The sequence below is a fragment of the Podarcis filfolensis genome, assembly GCF_964270895.1.
Source record: "Podarcis filfolensis genome assembly, chromosome: 11".
Classification (NCBI taxonomy): Eukaryota; Metazoa; Chordata; class Lepidosauria; order Squamata; family Lacertidae; genus Podarcis; species Podarcis filfolensis.
The window spans coordinates 21,439,316-21,458,703 of NC_139613.1; the positions used below are offsets into that span (position 1 = coordinate 21,439,316).

The window sequence follows — 19,388 nt, forward strand, 5'->3', positions numbered from 1 at the left end:
TTACCTCAGTCTAAGAACGGAATCCAAACGGTGGAAGGGCACCGGCGGCGGGAGGCCTCATTAGGGAAAGCGTGCCTCAGTTTAAGAACAGTTTCGGTTTAAGAACGGACTTCCAGAATGTATTAAGTTCGTAAACCAAGGTACCACTGTACAAAATTTGAATCAAGTACCTTAGGAGTTGCACAATGATCGTCTTAATTCAAGTCTTTCTGTTCTTTGCGTGACTGAGTGTCCTATTTCTGATGTTTTATAACAACTAATCGGTTATTCCAAACTGAATTTTAATGGCAAAACCTCTCTTGACAGAGAAGTGCATGTTAAGTAGATTGGCCTTAAATACAAACAGAAATGAATTTCTCCCCCATCCTTGTACATCCCTGCAAGTTTTCAAAGCTGGATTAAAATGTTGTTACCACTTTCCTTTCAGGCTGGGTTTTTCAACAGGCCTTTAAGGAAGAAAATGGAGAAATGAAAAGGGGAAACCCTCCAGAAGAAAACTAGGAATTCTACAAGGACTTGTCCTCAGGTCTTCCTCAGAAATGTGACTGTAAAACACTGACTTGGAGCAATCAAGGTGGTCACAAAAGTTTTCTTGAACACTAACAGAAAGTGCCTAACACTAAACACACACACAAACACACACAAAAACACATGAAGCCAACAAATCAATGATAGAAAAGGGCACACAGCACATGTTGTGTGTCTAAGGAGACTTTGGGCTTCTGCATCTCAAGCAACCCATTTCCATGGGGCATGCAGACTCCTTTTAAAACCCAGGAGAGCTTTAAAAGCAATTTGGGATATGGCCAGAATGGAGAGTGGTCTACAGAGGAAAGGAAACAACAGTGGAGTTGTGGGTTGGGACCAACTGGCTGAAGGTAGCTTAGCTTAGCTCTGCAGCTCTGTAGACCCCAGTCATTTCCCCACCACCACCTCAAAAAAAAAATGGTTTTTGTTTTCACAGCAGCACTCCTCTAAGGCTGTCACATTTATAGGGCAGTGTGTTCTATTGAACTAAATGGGATGCATTTCCTAATAATACAGGTTTCCTACCCATCTGGCACTCTCCTGATATTTTGGAATACAGCCATGTTAGCTTCAGACAGCACAGCCATCGGTCCCTAGGCTGAGAGAGAGTATTGTATTTGGGATCAGTCTCAAACATTTTGTAAAGTTGCTGTTTTGTTGTTCCAAAAGAGGGGTGAAGGTGCAGAATCATTTCCCATAAGTAAAAGAATTCAGAGCTTGGTACTTCACTGTAAGCCTGAATTTCAAATCCTGAACATAGCTGTTGGTCTGAGCGGCAAACATTTGCTTCGAAGAATAGCACTCAGAATGCATCGTTTCGAAAAGGAAAGTTTTCCCTGCTCTATTTATGATGAGACACGCAGATGTGTTTTGATCAATTTATTGTAAGACCATCAAAAATATATATACAGTGCTGGTGCTGTCCATTCCTGACGCTGCCCAAATTTTTCATCCATTCACTATTGTACAAAAGGAGGTTTTGTGCCTAGACAAACTTAGTTTCTGTGGTTTCACTAAGATTTTTGAAAGGATAGTCAAATCTGCACACACCTTTTTCAAACATTTAAGAGATGGGAAAATATATATGGGTGGTTGTGAGCTCTATGGTACTAGTGGGCATTTAACCCTGGTTGTAATATATTTCCTCCATTAATCTGGCAATTGTATTGGGGGTGGGTAGGATGTAGACAATGCCGTTGCTTAAAAATTTAAAAAAAATAGTGTCAGTCAGTAAAGAGCCTCTCATACCTGTGGCTTGTAATGGAATATTTGCTTAAATATTTGTTTCCAATTTAACTGGCACATTGGAATTTTGGAAATGTGAGCAAGTATTTTATGGAATGCCCAAATATCATTATGTCTATTGGAGGGATTGGGGTCCAAACCCAAAACTTACCTATGTTGCCCTATTGCTACAAGGTTACAAATCAGCTGTATTAGCATATAAAGATTGCAAGTGGCCATAATTGTGATGTGTGAGGAATTCACAGCATGAATAATCACACATATTTGTTTGGTACGGCATACATTTCACACTGGAGATTCTGTTGTTTGCCATTTAAGACATTGTCAGAAAAACTCGCCAAGAATCCTGTTATTTGCACATAAATTAAAAGGAATGGAAACTCAGATTTAGGATTATACACTGATTCCTACAGGGAAATGCATCACAGTATCAAGCAATTAAAAAGAAACAAGAGTCTAGCGCTACAATGAAGCAAGGTAACCTCCCTTGGTTTTCATTTTTTGCTATTTATGTGTCAAGGAATTATTTAAACAGTAGCTATGTTAAGTGTCTGTCTGAAACACTATTATGTACACTGTATCTATAGAAATACACTGAAATAGATAGAATGTTTAAAATCCTAATAGAGCACAAAACACAGTGGCCCAAATCCCACTAAATTTAGCCACAGGTGACTGAAAGCACAAGAAGGTTATTTAGATACAACTAACTTGTTCCAATTAGCCGCTTTAAAAAAGGGAAATCCATTCATTTTAATGGAACTCAATTTAAAGGTAAACTTGCTTAGGATCATGGCCTGAAGATTGCACTCAATGGCCCATTTAGTCTAATTTAAGACAGTGGAGCTCTACTGGAGAAAGTTGGCTGCATATTGTTATCTAATATTGTTTAATGCAAGTCTAATTATCTTTCCCCAAATATATCACCTTTCTTCTGCACTATGAAAATGTTTTGCTATACATTCACAATTTGATAAGCTTGGTGTGTATATAAATGTGGATATTTTAAATGTAAGCTTGGTACATATTGTTTAACTTCAAAAGTTTTCTCTCTTTTATGCTACCCTATCTGAATTTTTCACTATTCTTGGTTGGAAGGTTATTCCTATCCCCAAGAATGAACACGTACATATGAGCTAGTTCACACATGACAGCAAACCACAGGAACCAGCCTTGTCCCTGTGCCCTTCTTCCCGTTGTGTTTTCAATTAGTTACTTACTGTTTGGCAATAAATAAATAAAAGCTTGCCATTACATCTGATCTAGGAAATAACAGTTTGCACTAATCTCAACCTAGGATTGTAGAGCCAACTTCAAACTGGTTTACAATCCTAGTTCAGAAGGAAAGTACAAACCATGGTTTACCAATCTGGGTGCAGCAGCAAGCTGTGGTTTGCACTGAACTGAGAATTAACTAATTGAAATAGAGAACACAAGGAGACAGGAAGAAGGGCAAAACAATGTGCTAGCTCAAGGTTTATTCCAGTAGTATCAAACCGTTAGCTTTAAATATATTTGAGTATACACAGAGTTAAATAAGTTTTCATTTATTGTTTTAAGTGATTATATCAAATTGATGTAATGAGTCTGATTCATGCTTTATAGTATCCATAGCATTCATAAGTCTGAAGCAAACCATGAGTTCATTCCTGAATGCATACTGTTTGTTTGTGTATGCTTGTTCCTAATACAATTTCACAATCCTGTCTGAAGATGAACAGGGCCCTTTGTTTAGTGAATATAACTTAGCAGAAACCACAGACAGACCCACAACTTGAGACTTATGAATAATTATGACTCTGTGGGTTGCCAGTTCTTGAGCAATTCCTCAAGATCAGTCAGCTGTGCACCTGGAAAGATGAGATAGTGAATCTTGACCTCATTCTATTTCACCCTCCTTATGTGTAATCTCTAGTATCGTAATGAACTGGATCCAACCTCACAACACTATCATTCAGTGTCTGTTCTGAAGCAAGTCCCACTGAATTCAATTGGTATTAAATTTCTAGGAATGAAGTATATAGCATTGCAATCCAAATCAGTTATACCTGTGACCCAATGAAATCAGTGGGACGAACTCGTGACTTATACTGTTTGGATTGCTTCACGTGAATTATTTCATGCAACAACCCTGTCAGGTGTAGGTATTGTTGATGGGGCAGAGAAAGTAATCACCAGATGGCCTTAGGCAAGCCAGAGGTGAGAGATCTGAACCACAGGAGAGGATATTGCTGTTTTACTCAAGCATAGGCATCTGATTGGCCACTGTGAGAACAGGACGTTGGACTAGATGGGCCTTGGCCCTGATCCAGCAGGGCTCTAACGTTCTTAATCTTCAACTCTGCTTCTTAACCATAATGCTAGAAGGGACATTGCTCAGTGATAGAGAACCTGGTTTGCATGCAAAATATCCCACGTTCAGTCCCTGGCATCTATACACCCCTGTCTGAAACCCTGGAGAGCTGCTTCCAGTCAGTGCTGATGATACTGTGGATGTTGGACCAATGATCTGTTTAAAGTGACATGATGATGCTTTAAATGTTGAGTGCAGATAGGGCCTCATGCTAGAGTTGAAGAAGAGGAACAGGTACGAATGAGCATTATGGCATTGGTGTTGTGCAACTTATCTGAGAAAGCTTATACCCAGAGCAAACTTAGTTGGTCTCTAAGGTGCTACTGGACAATGTTTTAATTTTTTTTATTTATTTGAGATACACATTTTTAAAGACAGAGAACAGTAGAAAAGAAGAGTTTGCTTCTGCACAGGTTTTTTGTTTTTATTTTTGGTCTTTCTACATTCTTCTTGGCATTGCTCTATTAAAAAGAAAGAAAACACACTCCAAGTATTTGTGTGTCATTATATGTATATGTATATGTATATGTATATGTATATGTATAAAGCTCCTCTTTCATGGAAAATGTGTTTTTCCAAGAACAAAACGTTGGTGTTGGAGATTTTCCCACAACAGAAGCAGCTTTCTTGATATTTGAAAGTGTATAAATTTGAAAGTGCAACACTAAAAACCTTTTGATCACAGGTGCAGAATATGAAAATGTTGACATAATTAAAAGGACAAATGATTGTTGTTGCATGTAAGGGCCAAATTCAAGATGATCTTTTGCATGAATTTCTAAGAGTTTCCTTACTGGCATGTATCTAAATGACTCAGTGACTTCTCCCACACTGCTTAACAATGTTCCTCAGAAGAAGTTGCAACATTTTGTGTTGATACAGGGTGAGCACACATGCAGGGGATGGCCTTATCAGATGCGACATGTATCTTGAATCACTGCATCTCCAGGAAAACATCCTGCCCATTCATGATGTGCATTTCATCAAGTTCTTGCTGCATGAACCCAATTTTTAGAGGGCAGAGCCATTATAAAAAAGTAAATAAAATAAGTGGCTTGTTTCTAAAAAATAAATGTCAGAAATGAAGTCCATTTGGGGGAAAAATATTCTCTTAGCAAAAAGATGTAGCAAAAGTCCACAAAAGGTGTAAGAATGTGTATTTCAAAAAGTGATAGCCAACATTAGATATACCCAGAAGAGACCTGTTAAAATCAATGAATTTAAGTAACTTTATTTCAATGGATCATCGTCCATTGTGATAACATGGTAAAACTGTACCTTTTTTTGTATGGAAATTGTCACTTGAATAAACTCACTTCTCCTCGTTGTAGGTTTCCACTCCTTTTTTGTTCATTCATGAGCTGGTGACATTAAGCCACCAGTGTTATCTTTCAAAATATTAATAAGCTCCTTCAACATTTGTTTAAAGATGAGCCAGAAATTATTTTGGCTTTGTGTCTTGAAATAATCTGTAGAGTTTTTCAAACAGAAATTCCATTCTAAGATGAAAAATGCAAACACAAAACATTTGGTGAGACATAAATGACACTCGCTTCATAGTGTGCTAAGAGAGTACCCACTCCAACCCAGCTATTTACTATGAGATTTCTATGGCAAGTGTTTCTGAGTATTCTATTGACCAATGGAATTGTATCAAGGTTAACATTCAGCTAAAGGTCTCCAATATGGGCAGGAAAATTTGTTGTTGCTGTTCTTTCTGTTCATCTATTTATACAATATGGGTTGCATATGCACCATACATTTAAATAACTATTACACCACTTTAATAGTCATGGCTCCCCCAAAAGAATTATGGGAGCTGTTGTTTGTTAAGGGTGTTCTGAGTTGTCAAGAAACCCCATTTCTGCTCACAGAGCTACAATTCTCAAAGTTCCCTGGGAAGAGAGGATCGTTAAATCACTCTGGAAATTGCAGCTCTACAAAGGGCACTAGTACTGATGTGTATATTTCAGGGAACTCTTATTATGGTCTCTAGGGTGCACCTGTCAGAAGAACCTGAGCCATGGACGCAGGTGGTGCTGTGGTCTAAACCGCTGAGCCTCTTGGGCTTCCTGATCAGAAGGTCGGCGGTTCGAATCCCTGTGATGGGGTGAACTCCTCTTGTTCTGTCCCAGCTCCTGCCAACCCAGCAGTTTGAAAGCACACTAGTGCAAGTAGATAAATAGGTACCACTGTGGTGGGAAGGTAAACGGCATTTCTGTGTGCTCTGGTTTCCATCATGGTGTTCCGTTGCACCAGAAGCAGTTTAGTCATGCTGGCCACATGACCCAGAAAGCCGCCTGTGGACAAACGCCAGCTCCCTCGGCCTAAAAGCAAGATGAGTGCCACAGTCGCCTTTGACTGGACTTAACCATCCAAGGGTCCTTGACTTCTTTTTCTTTTTCTTTTTTGGTAGCATGTGAGGAGCACTTCTTGTCCTCATTATTATTGCGTCCCTCTAGGGCAACACTTTCCATTTTCCCAACTGCAGCCCCTTTCGGAAAGAGATGATTTGGCCATGGTACTCCACACTCAGTTTACTTCCAGACTGGATTATTGCAATAGCTCTGTGTGGGACTTCCCTTGAAGACAACTTGGAAACTTCAACTAGTTAAAAATGCAATAGCCAGATTATTAGCTAGGGGTCCGTTTAGAACTGACATAATAACCCTTGTTTTAAAGTGCCTGCATTGGTTGCCAGCGCATGTCTGAACCTAATGTAATCCTCACAACACCCCTGAAAATTATAGGCCAGTATAATTATGCCTATAGTGCAGGTGGAAAAGGCGACACTGAAAAAGTATGGCTTGGAAGGCCAGCCAGCTTTGTGATGAAGGCAAAATTTCAGCCTTGGGACTTCCAGACTCACATCATAGATCCCGACACTAAGCCAGTTCTCAGACAGAGGAAGGAGCTTCCTTACATCTGTTTAGGGAAGCTTAGGTGACGGATATCTCAAAGGAAACTATGGTACAAAAATGGTCCTCTGCTGGGCGTCTCTTTTGCATGCAGTGGCAAAAGTGGGCATGAACAGGCAGGTACAGCATACTGGGAAAATTCTGTGGAGAAGTGGTAACAAAAAGCCCACACATTCTTAATCATCCCTCCGCTCAAGAAGGCACTAATACAATGGGCGCATTAAGGAATTTTACACGAGTCTTTGCCAACCTGGTGCCCTCCAGGTTGTTGGACTACACATCCCACCATCCTTGCCCATTGGCCCTGCTGGCAGGGGCTGATGGGAGTTGTAGTTCGAAAAGAATCAGGCTGGCCCCTCAGGGTTGTTTTAGACACAGAACCTATTTTTTTAGATGTTCACTTTGCTTTAGCTGTTACTTCACTAGCTTTAAAATATAGTTGCGCTGAATAGGGTCCTGGCCATCCGCCCTAAAGTTCTGCCCTGGCAGCCGCCCCTTTTCGTCACTTCTGACCGGCCTGTGAGACGAAAAAGTTGAGCTTTCAGAGGGGGGCGTGCTCGGAGTTCGAGTTATGAGGCAGGTGAATGAAAAAAGCTCGCGCGTTTGTGGCGGGAAACCGCGGGCCCTGAGAGACTTTTTGTCTCTGGGCGGCGACGTCGGTCCGCAGGAGGTGTTTGTTGGCGAGGGAAACGGGGAGGGGCTGCCGCCTTCTCTCCCTGGGGGCTCCTTCCACCAGCAGGAGCGTGGCGGGGGTGGCCGGCGGTGGGCGGAGCTGCCCTGCTCTCTCACGACTTCTCGTGGCTCGCGCAGCTCCTTTCACTCGCCTGACGCGGCCGAGCTGCACCTTGCGCCCTCGCCTCGACCCTTCTCCCCTCTCTCTTTTTTCGGCTTGGTACAGTCGCCAGCGCGGTTCCCGCTCCGCTGGGAACTATGGGCGCGAGAGGACGCTGCGTGAGCTGCCTGGCTGCGAGGCGCCTGCTGCTGCTGCTGCTGCTGCTGTTGCTGCTCAGCTCAGGTAAGTCGGCGGCTTTCTGGTCGGGCAGGTGGGAACTCGCCCGCTGCAGCAGGGCAGGAGCCTCTGCTGTCGCCTCGGGACGCGCTTCTTCTGCCAAGTCCTGAACTGCAGCGGGATGCGAGGCGCTTGCAAAGCAAGGGCGCCTCTTTGCTTAACCCCCCCCCCCAAACAAACCCACCAGCATCGGAAAGAAAAGTCTCATTTTGCGCTCCATTTGTAAATCTCCCCAGGAGGAAAACACAAACAAACCTTCTCTTCTCATTAGGATTTGCTGGATTAACAATTTGAACTAGAAAACAAGAAGGGGAGGTATGAGGAAGTCAAAGAATTATGTTACTGAAAAATTGTTATTGAAATTGATTTGTTTTTAATATTTTTCTTTTTCTTTTTCTTTTTGTGTTTGCATAAAATTGGAAAACTTAATAAATATTTATAAAAAAAAAAAACCTTCTCTTCTCTGCTGGTGAAAACTCAGGATGCCATTCAGCTAAGTTTTACTTAGAGTAGGCCTATTGAAATTAATGGGATTGACTTTCGGTGGATCTAGAAAACTTAGTCGCACTGCTGTCAATCATGGGGGGGGGGTGAATGGCGCTTTTAACTCTCTTCTGTTGAAACCTGTGAGACTTGACAGTCTTTTTGCATTTGGGCAGGATCTTCATAGACTATCATAGAATTAGTTACAGGTAGGTAGCCGTGTTCGTCTGCCATAGTCAAAACAAAATTTAAAAAATTCCTTCCAGTAGCACCTTAGAGACCAACTAAGTTTGTTATTGGTATGAGCTTTCGTGTGCTCATACCAATAACAATCTTAGTTGGTCTCTAAGATGCTACTGGAAGGATTTTTTTTATCATAGAATTGTAAGTGTTGAGAAGGAACACGAGGGTCATCTAGTCCAACCCCCTGAAATGTAGGGATCTTTTGCTCACTGTGGGTCTTGAACCCACGACCCTGCGATTAAGAACTTCATGGTCTGCTGACTGAGTTGTCTTTATAACAACAACAATAACAACGATAAATTGTTGTGGATAATATATAGACCAAGGGTGTAGATGAAGAGGAAGAGATTATAAATCTTGGCAGCCCATGTGGATGCAGGGTTTCTTCTTGGACTGGGGAGACTGATCCCCATTCAGACATCACACTTGCTTGGGGATCTTATCCCAGACACTCTCAGCCTAGGCTACCCTGCAGGGCAGGTGTGAAGATAAAATGGGAAGAGAATTGGGTATGCTGCCTTGGACTCCTTGGGCGCAATTATTATTACTAATTTGCTTTTTGTTTTTAAAACAACCCCTCTAGCATTTCTGTACTGGCATTCAACTGTTGAAACCATTTTAGCTCAGTAATTATTACACCATTCTTGCAAGGTAGTCTGGTATGTTTATATCCATATTGCCATGTGATCCTTAATGTGTTACCTCAGGAGTAAGCCACCCATGAGACTTACACCCAGATAAGCATGTAGGATTGAGGTCCTAGTGAATTAATGGCTAAAGTGAAATTTTAAACAGGGACTTCATGGCTCATACTCTTAGCCACTACAGCAAACCAACTCTTATCTCCAGTTGATGGCCAAAAGTCTGGAATCAACCCTGCAAGGGGATGCCAGGGATTGAATCTGGGCAATGCAGATGCTCCACCACTGAGCTACAGCTCTTCCCTAAGAAACAATAGAGCAACCCTTTGGTTATACTACTGAGAGCTAGATGAAGTGGTGTTGTTGCTTTTGACTTTGACATGTATGACTAGGCTTGCTCGCACCACTTGTCTAGACAGCAGACTCTGGGGTGTTCCTTCAGCTTGTGTTCCTCACCTCCTCGCACAGCAGCATTCAGCAGGGCAGTGATGCTTGCCTGACCTCCTGTCACCAGTGCTGCTGCAGCACACCAGGAGGTCCAAGAGTAGGGCTGAGACAATGGTGAGGGCAGCACAGTGTGAATGCACTGGCAGAAGCAATCCAGCACCCCCAGCAGTACATTTGCACCACGCTGACCTCACTGCCGACTCACTTCTCACCCTTTTGCTCCAGATACACCACAGTTTTGGGAGGTCATGTAAGCACTTCCGCCACGCCAACTGCTGCTGGTTTAACATCTAGAAGTCTCGCAATACCCTGTAGCCAATCATGGTGGGGAAGAGGCACTCTGCACAGGCTCAAAAAGATTCCTGTCCTTACTGTTATTTCATATTTTCTGGCCTGGAATAGGAGTTCATGCTGTAAAATGTCAACAACAACAAAGCTGGGAGTGATGGAGTCCAACAAGATCTGGAATGCCCACCCCTAGCTTAAGCAAACCACTGTATTCTTTCAGCTCCTAGTTCTGAAATAGGGAGATATTGGTGTAGTGATGATCATGTAATTATAGGTTTAAGAACCTTAAGGTGGTTTTTAAAAAAATCCTTTATAGCTGAATTACTTTAAATAATAGAGTGGTACCTCGGGTTAAGTACTTAATTTGTTCCGGAGGTCCGTTCTTAACCTGAAACTGTTCTTAACCTGAAGCACCACTTTAGCTAATGGGGCCTCCTTCTGCTGCCGTGCCGCCGGAGCACGATTTCTGTTCTCATCCTAAAACAAAGTTATTAAACCAAGGTACTATTTCTGGGTTAGCGGAGTCTGTAACCTGAAGCATATGTAAACTGAAGCGTATGTAACCCGAGGTACCACTGTAATCTAAACTTGAGGTTATCTTACATGCCATGTTCATCCTTGGGCCAAGATGAATGTAAAGTTTGGAAATCTAAACTGCCTTGTGTTTTTGGATAAGTTTACCCATATTTTTATGGGAACAGCAGCTGCGATATTCTCATGTCATAGCATTTTCCTTCAACGTTTCCAGTTTTTTTTTTAATCCATCTGAGCTAATGGTGGAGTTGGATGGCATGCAAAAACATTTACCTGTAAGAAGTTCCAACATGTTATTTCAGTAACTATGGGAAACATTGTGGAATGCAGTGCCAGAGGGAATGAAATCAGATACAAAAGACATTAACCTTTTGGAAGAATTGTGGCATGAAAACCACCCTGTGATTTTTCCCCCCCAAGAAAGGATGAAGTCTCAGTTCATGAAATGTTCTATCTGCATTTTTGTCTAATCTGCCTTTTATTCTCATGGTAAGAGTATTTGGACTTTAAACAAAAGCACCAATTCACGCTGTAAAAGCACCCAGCCTAGAGTGACAGTGTGTACCAATACTGTCAAAACAGTGTAGATCAGCAGTTCTCAAACTTTGTGTGTGCGTGGACCACATGGAAATTGCTGGGAGACTTGGTGGACCACTGTTTTTGTTCTACAAAGCAAACCACAAATTTTAACAGCCGTAGCTTTTCTAATATGATGGACGTGCCTGTTTTTGTTGTGAGAAAGTTCTGTGAATTGTCAGCTTTCACCTCAGGTCAGGTTCAGCGTTCACCCTGCTTTTGAATTTAGACTTGAGGGTGGCAAGTGATGAAAACCCAATCTTTCACCTTTATGAGAAAAAGAAAATGTTTTTTAACCTTCAGAGCCAAGCGTTACAATTAAACCCATCATAGGAGCCAACTCCTAGAGGCTCAGGTCCCTTCAGCCCCCCAATAAAACATTTGAAGGGCCTGGGGCCCCCAAAATTAATGGGCATTGCCATTCAAATGGTGTGTGTGCCACATCATGTGATTGATTATGTGGGGTGGGGCTTATCTGTCCCCCCCATATTTTATTTAAGTTGGCACCCCTGAAACACATCACCATATTATGAAACCATGGACCCTAGGCCATGTCACTGAGGAAGACCCTGCCCCTTTCACTGATAAATGTTGAGGGGCAAGGCCTGCTTAGCCTGTCAAAAATAACCCTGGTCAAAACAGCCATGATTTCCATTGTCAGTAAAAACAAATCCAGTGCAAATACAGATGTTCTGGGTTACTTGAATTAAGTGGTTCACAGACCACAATGGTTAACCAGATGGCTGTGGGAAACCCGCAAGCAAGACCTGAGTCCCCAACAGCAGCATTCAACAACATTGTGCAAATAAAATCAGATAATATGTAAAGGACGAGAAGTACAGTGGTTACAGATGCTTCAGGTTACAGATGCTTCAGGTTACAGACTCCGTGAACTGGAAGTAGTACCTCGGGTTAAGAACTTTGCTTCAGGATGAGAACAAAAATCGCGCGGTGGCGGCACGGCAGCCGCGGGAGGCCCCATTAGCTAAAGTGGTGCTTCAGGTTAAGAACAGTTTCAAGTTAAGAACGGACCTCCGGAACGAATTAAGTACTTAACCCGAGGTACCACTGTATGTACTTTTAAAATGTATCTAGGCAAGCCCTTTTCAGCTAATTTCTAAGCTGAATTGCAACTTTATTAGCAGGCAGATGTAAATATTAAAAAGGTTTCAAAACAAATTGAATGTAATTAAATTTGGGGGCAGAATGTGTATATATATATATATATATATATATATATATATACACACACACACACACACACACATATACATATATATATGTGTGTGTGTATATATGGGTTTCTAAGTTCTTTTTACTTCAGAAGGCTAGACCAAGCCATTAGCACTCTGAAAAGTCTTGAACACTCACAATTCCCTGTTGTCATTTTCACTTACTCATTTCAAGGTTTCCATTGTTTGGCTTTGTGCAGGCTTGTCCCCATTTCCATGGTTACCGTGTTGAAATGCAGACAGGACACAAGCTGCATTCCGATCAGAGTTCTACATGCTGCTCCATGCCAGCAGCATATGCTTCGGTTGTTTTGGGGCATATTGTTTAAGGGCCCATGTATGCAGAGCAGTCAACATTTCTGTGTTTAATCCTTAAATCATTGTTAGCCACTGAAAGAGAGAGGGTTGTAGCCGGTGTTTCGCTGGCAGAAAGCCCACGTAACTGATCTTCCCATTCCCATCCTCCCCACTGCAGCCTCCTGCACCTTTTCCCCCAAGCAAGTCTCACAAGAGAGCTAGAGGAACCTGCCCAACCATTGTGGGCCATATCTTCTGCAGCTGCACTGGGAAAAGAGACTTGCTCTAAATCAGGCATGCCCAACTTAGTTTGCAGGTGGACCATTGAGATACAGTACTGCAAAAGAGCTGCTGGCAACAGTTTTACTTTTTACATACAAGATTTCCCCTGGAAGGCAGGAATGGGGGAATGTAGACAGTCATTTTCATGCCAGTGATGTTGTGTAGATGCTGAACAAAACATGTATGCATAGAAAGCGTCAATGTGTTACTATTAGTATAAAGGTAAAGGTAAAGGGACCCCTGACCATTAGGTCCAGTTGTGGCCGACTCTGGAGTTGTGGCGCTCATCTCGCTTTATTGGCTGAGGGAGCCAGCGTGCAGCTTCCGGGTCATGTGGCCAGCATGACTGAGCCGCTTCTGGCGAACCAGAGCAGCGCACGGAAACGCCATTTACCTTCCCGCCAGAGCAGTACCTATTTATCTACTTGCACTTTGACGTGCTTTCGAACTGCTAGGTTGGCAGGAGCTGGGACCGAGCAACGGGAGCTCACCCTGTCTCAGGGATTTGAACTGCCGACCTTCTGATCGGCAAGTCCTAGGCTCTGTGGTTTAACCCACAGCGCCACCCGTGTCCCACTATTAGGATACAAAGCCCTTAACAACCCTAGAACTAGTTTACCTGTGAGCTGTATGCCTACTCAACTGCTTCGATCTGAGGAACTGGCATTGTTACAGGTGTAACATAATACCCATTCTGCATTTCAAAGAAATTGATATTTTAGTGTGACTTTAGAACTCCCTGCTTATTGATATCAGACAGGTGCCTTCATTGTACTGTTTTTGGTGCTTGCCAAAACAGTATTTGTTTAAGTAAGCCTACGCAGATATCTAGAAAGTGGATGCATTTTTAGTTTATTGCTGTTTTTATTTTATTTTATATTCTAAATAGTTTTTTTAATCATTCTTACCAATAATTTTATTGCTTTATGCTTTTTGTAAACTGCTTTGAAGGTTGTTGCTTTTTTTTTACAATCAAGTGATATATAAATTTAACGAAATATATAAAAGCACCAATCTCACAATAAGCACCCATTTAGATGCACTAGGAAGTTGATCAGAAGGTAACATCATTTTAGCCTGTGCACTGTTGCAGATTGTGTGAGATTGTTTGGAGGGAAGCAAGAGCAGGCATGTAAAAAAGCCACTTTGCTGGTTTCTTGTGATGACTAAGATCAGGCAAGGGAACATAGGTGTAGTGGGGGGTGAGGAAGTGTGGTTACTTCTTTCCATTGTACTGTTATCTGTGGTCTTTTGGCTTTTGTAGACATACATGCAAGGTTATGCATGGTTATCTCAGTACCCCCTCCCTTTAATTCATTCTCCAAATGAGAAAAATCTTTTTGAGAAATGCTGTAGAAGAAGCATTCTGCAGAGGGATGTATTTCTTCTGGTTTGGGGATGAGGAAACACGTTCTGATGCATTTGGTAAGAACTTCAAGAAGCACCACCATTTAAAGGAGATAGCCTGAAGGAAGCAAGTTTGTGATGGGTGCGACTATGAGTACTCCTATTATTATTATTATTTATCTACAAGAAACACATTGCATTTTTGTGTGGTTGCACTACTATTTTTGGAGCTGGCAGCAAAGTCAGCCTTACCAGGATATTTTATGCGTTTTGTTTTGTTACCTGTAATACCTGTATTTTCTTCCTCGTTTTCTGAAGGCTGGCTTGGGGTTTAAGGCTGGATTAGAGGCAATACAATACTTCAAAATCCTTAAAGGTTTACCTAAAAGTATTTTAGGCAAACAATGTACAGAAATGTGTTTTTTTTCAAGCTGGTTTCAGTATGATGAAACACATTTCCTTTACTTCCTTTTGAGGGCAATGCTTCATAATTCCATGAGGTGCAGCATGAGGTTACAACACAAAGGGAACATCAGCTAATTATTATTTTTATTTCTACCCTGCCCATCTGGCTGGGTTTCCCCAGCCACTCTGGGCGGCTTTCAACAGAACATTAAACTTCAAACATTCAGAATAAAACTTCAAACATTAAAAATCACTTTTCTCTCCTCCCCCTGCCCGCTTCCAAGTGGACACTTGGAAATGCTTTGCATACATGTTCGGACTTCTTTGGACCCAACCATTTGTATGGCGGTGAGCATTTTGCACATGTCCAATTGATGCGTGGCCACTGACACATGGGTATTTTGGGACCTGGAAGGGAGTGGAACTGGGGCAGAATGGGGGCAGGGCATGGGCTCCACCAACGCATGCGGAAGCCATTAACGGACCAGCCCCGCAAAATGGTTGCTGCCTATACTACGACTTTATTGAATAGTATTAATCATTTTGATGAATGATTTCTGACATTTTGAATTACTACGACTTTATTGAATTGTATCATTTTGCTGAATTTGTTGTTGTTTTCTTTATTTATGTTATTGTGTTTAACAGTATAGTAGTTGCAATGTTTGTTTTTAATGGTATTGTGATTATTGTGAGCTTCTTTGTTGGAAAATTGGAATGTAAATATAAATATTAAATCATATTTATATGCTTACTATTTTTAAATAAAGGTGTTGGGCTCTCCTTTGCTGGAACTGTTATTTATTCGTCTATAACATTTATATCCTACCTTTTCACAACCACTCAGTAAACCTTATGGCCAGGTAGGGATTTGAACCCTGTTCTCCCAGTCCAACTCTTAATAGGTATACAGGAGGAGGGTATGTGGTCAGGGATGCTGTAGTTGTGAGATTCCTGCACCGAGCTGCTTTATCATTTTGTGATTCTAAGTTATTTTTCTGGCACAATATTAGAAAGTTGCACATAATGTCAATTGGCTTTTACTGTTATCCTGCAAAACAATGCCTTACTGTACTCTGACAACTGCCATTCAACAGTAGGAAATAGGAAATAAGCAAGCTGGTGTTACTAACAGGTGTGTACAGGGTACAAAGTACAGGAAGGTGAGATGGGAAGGTTGAGGAGAGAAGGATATGTAAATTCTATTGAGAGAAATGTAAGTGTCACAGTACTAGCAAAAAATCCTAGCCTGTAGATCTGTATAGTATTATTCCTTGCTTGAAATTCAGATGTTCAGTGACTTGGCACTCTATAAATGTAAATTTAAAAAGAAGAAGGCCTTATTTGTTTAGGGGCTAAAAATAAGTATGAAGCAAACTTAGCTTGCTCTTTTTTTTTAGTACAGATATTAAATATGATTTCCTGTGCATTGCAATTTAATTCAAAAGTACAAACCAGTTAAAAAATCCTACAACAAAATATACCCACATTCTGTTTGCATGACATTTTGTGTACATTCAGCAAACCTACAGAGTTATAAATAATTTCTAGCAAACAGTTCACTTCTGCACCAGTACTGTTATTGATCTATTTACTTAGGAAGACAACCGCTGTCACGATGTTTCACTTCATTTGTTTGGGTTCAGGTCATAAACAAAATCTTGCTAAATTGATTAAGAATGAGGACAGCTCTTCACCTCCAGTTGGTTTTTATAAAGACTAGTTTTCAAGTTGTGATTTAGGAGCACTCTCTCAAACCATTTCCAGCATGATGAATTGCAGGCAGACTCTCATAATAATCCATACAAAGCTCTTATTCAGAGGAGACCTCATCTAACTTCAATTATTTTAATTTTTTAATTTAATAATTTTTATTCTGCTAGCCAAAGGCCATGGCAACATCCAAAGAATGAAAAAAAGGAGTCACTACATATGCAGTAGAACCATGATGAAATCCACCAAAAATTTCTTGTTATGCAGAGTAAAAAATAATTTTCAAACAAAATGTGCAAATTAGATCTCAGAGTCCCCTTTGCAATTGACCTCTAACCCATTCAGTTCTTTCTTCCTAAACTTCCTAGCTGCCAAGTCATAGAGAGCCACCTTATAAGTCACAGAGTCATCAGTATAACTCAGCAGCCATTTCACCCTCTCTGCCCTGGTAAGATCTGAAGGAGCAGGTGCACAGCCTGGGAGTCATTTTGGACTCACAGCTGTCCATGGAGGCGCAGGTCAATTCTGTGTCCAGGGCAGCTGTATACCAGCTCCATCTGGTACGCAGGCTGAAAACCCTACCTGCCCGCAGACTGTCTCACCAGAGTGGTGCATGCTCTAGTTATCTCCCACTTGGACTACTGCAATGCGTTCTATGTGGGGCTACCTTTGAAGGTGACCCAGAAACTGAAATTAATCCAGAACGCGGCAGCTAGACTGGTGACTAGAAGTGGCCACCAGGACCATATAACACCGGTCCTCAGAGATCAGCATTGGCTCCCAGTACGTTTCCAAGCACAGTTCAAGGCATTGGTGCTGACCTTTAAAGCCCTAAATGGCCTCAGTCCTGTATACCTGAAGGAGCACGTCTCCACCCGCATCGTTCAGCCCAGACACTGAGATCCAGCGCCAAGGACCTTCTGGCGGGTCCCTCATAGCGAGAAGTGAGGTTACAGGGAACCAGGCAGAGGGCCTTCTCAGTAGTGGCGCCCGCCCTGTGGAACGCTCTCCCAGATGTCAAGGAAATAAGCAACTATCCTATTTTTAAAAGACATCTGAAGGCAGCCCTGTTTAGGCAAGTTTTTAATATTTAATGCTGTATTGTTTTTAATACTCGATTGGGAGCCGCCCAGAGTGGCTGGGGAAACTCAGCCAGATGTGTGGGGTATAAATAATAATTTGATATTATTATATTATTATTACGATTTATGGAGGTAAGGAAGGTAGAAAAAGTCAGGGGCTGACAAGTGGTGGGGATGGAACAGGGTTAAGTCAGGAAATCATGGTGGAGTCGTTAACAAGGTGGCAGGTGGCTCAGGAAAGCTGTTTACTTGCTTAGTTTCATTTATGAATTGCTTCCAGTAAAACATCCCAAAGCAATTTAACCATAATAACAACCACAGTAAAAACAATTTCAGGTCTCGCACAGACACAGACTGGCATTAAAATCTTCATTCTAAAGTCTTGTTGGAAATAGAAGGCCCTAAATAGGCACCAAAAATATAATTGAGACGGTGACTGTTAGATGTGTGAACTTTTCAAGTGTTTAAAGTGATGGGTGATATGAATGTTCTTTCTTTGATCTCTAATGGATGCTTCGCACATAAAAGACATAGCTGTTGTAGTCAGATGCACGTATGAACTTGACCTTAGCTGGTTATAGGTAAAGACAGCTATAAATTCAGCTTTTAAATTCAGCGTTTGCTAAGCAAGGGTCCATGCTCATTGAATGCTGGAAACATAGTGGGCTTGGAAGGGGGAAAAGGCATTACTAATTGATAAATATAAAGGACATGAATATATTTTTAACTGTGTGCTGATGGGAAACTGGTCTATAATTTTATAAAAATATGCTAAGCTATAGTCCCAAAGCCTCACTTACAAACAAGAATACATCTTAAAAATCAGATGAAAGTATACCATTTGTTGGGACCCTGATGTTGGGAAAGATGGAGGGCACAAGGAGAAGGGGACGACAGAGGACGAGATGGTTGGACAGTGTTCTCGAAGCTACCAGCATGAGTTTGACAAAACTGCGGGAGGCAGTGGAAGACAGAAGTGCCTGGCGTGCTCTGGTCCAGGGGGGCACGAAGAGTCGGACACGACTAAATGACTAAACAACAACAACAACATACCATTTGTTGGTGATAGTGGGCAAACATTGGAGCTTCACAGAGTACTACCAACCCAAGACTGTAAAAAAGAGTTTACATCTTCAGTCCAGACTGTCAACACAGCATAGCCTTGACTTGCCTGGGAATGCCAAACACCGTTGTGTTGTCCAGGAAGCTCTCATATCTAAGCAGTTTGTGTCCTCATTTTAAAAAGTCCCCAATTCCCACAACAAATCTGAGTGTTTCGTTCTTGGAAACACTAGTTGCTTCATCCGATCTCCCTGTTTTCATTTTATTTTCATGAGGTCTTCCTTAGCCACTGGGTGCAGCTTGAACCAATCAACATATAAACTGTGGGTCCCATGTGCATATACTATGCATCTTAATAAGGGTCACCACTCTTAAAAGAAACAAACAATTCTTCTCTGATCAGCTGCCCTTGTGTTATATTGAGTAAGGAAAACAGTGCCTGGCCTTCAGGGCTTTCAGCCTGAGCTGTACAATTCCCCACAGGAGCCCAGTGGTTATTTTCCAAGAGCTGCTCATTGACCAACCCCTTGTATCTGAAACGTCAGTAAAAGATTTGTAAGTGGTTGTGACTATTTCAAGGAGGACTGTTTGGAAAATGACTGCATTATTATGTCTCTTGCTGTCCTCCTACACAATTCCAGTCCAGCAGTTAATGAGACAGGAAGTGGTTTGTTTTTTTGTGATTTATCTTTAGATGACAAAT

The 19,388-nt window shown here is 41.7% G+C and overlaps 2 protein-coding genes across 3 annotated transcripts in view; both read left to right on the top strand.

Annotated features, from left to right (window-relative positions):
* ITGA1 (integrin subunit alpha 1) overlaps positions 1-5,449 on the top strand; it is a 75,198-nt gene extending 69,749 nt beyond the window's left edge. The window contains exon 30 of the mRNA XM_083576022.1: positions 428-5,449. Coding sequence (XP_083432148.1) covers positions 428-472 — 45 coding nt within the window. The 3' untranslated portion in view covers positions 473-5,449. The remainder of the gene's footprint in view (positions 1-427) is intronic.
* A 2,133-nt stretch (positions 5,450-7,582) lies between these two features.
* Positions 7,583-19,388, top strand: part of ITGA2 (integrin subunit alpha 2) — a 51,383-nt gene continuing 39,577 nt past the window's right edge. The window contains exon 1 of one of the 2 annotated variants that reach the window (XM_083576020.1): positions 7,583-8,059. In XM_083576020.1, the coding sequence (XP_083432146.1) occupies positions 7,975-8,059 (85 nt within the window). In that variant the 5' untranslated portion in view covers positions 7,583-7,974. Of the gene's footprint in view, positions 8,060-14,449; positions 14,502-19,388 lie in introns of those variants that run through there. The other variant, XM_083576021.1, reaches the window with a different exon arrangement.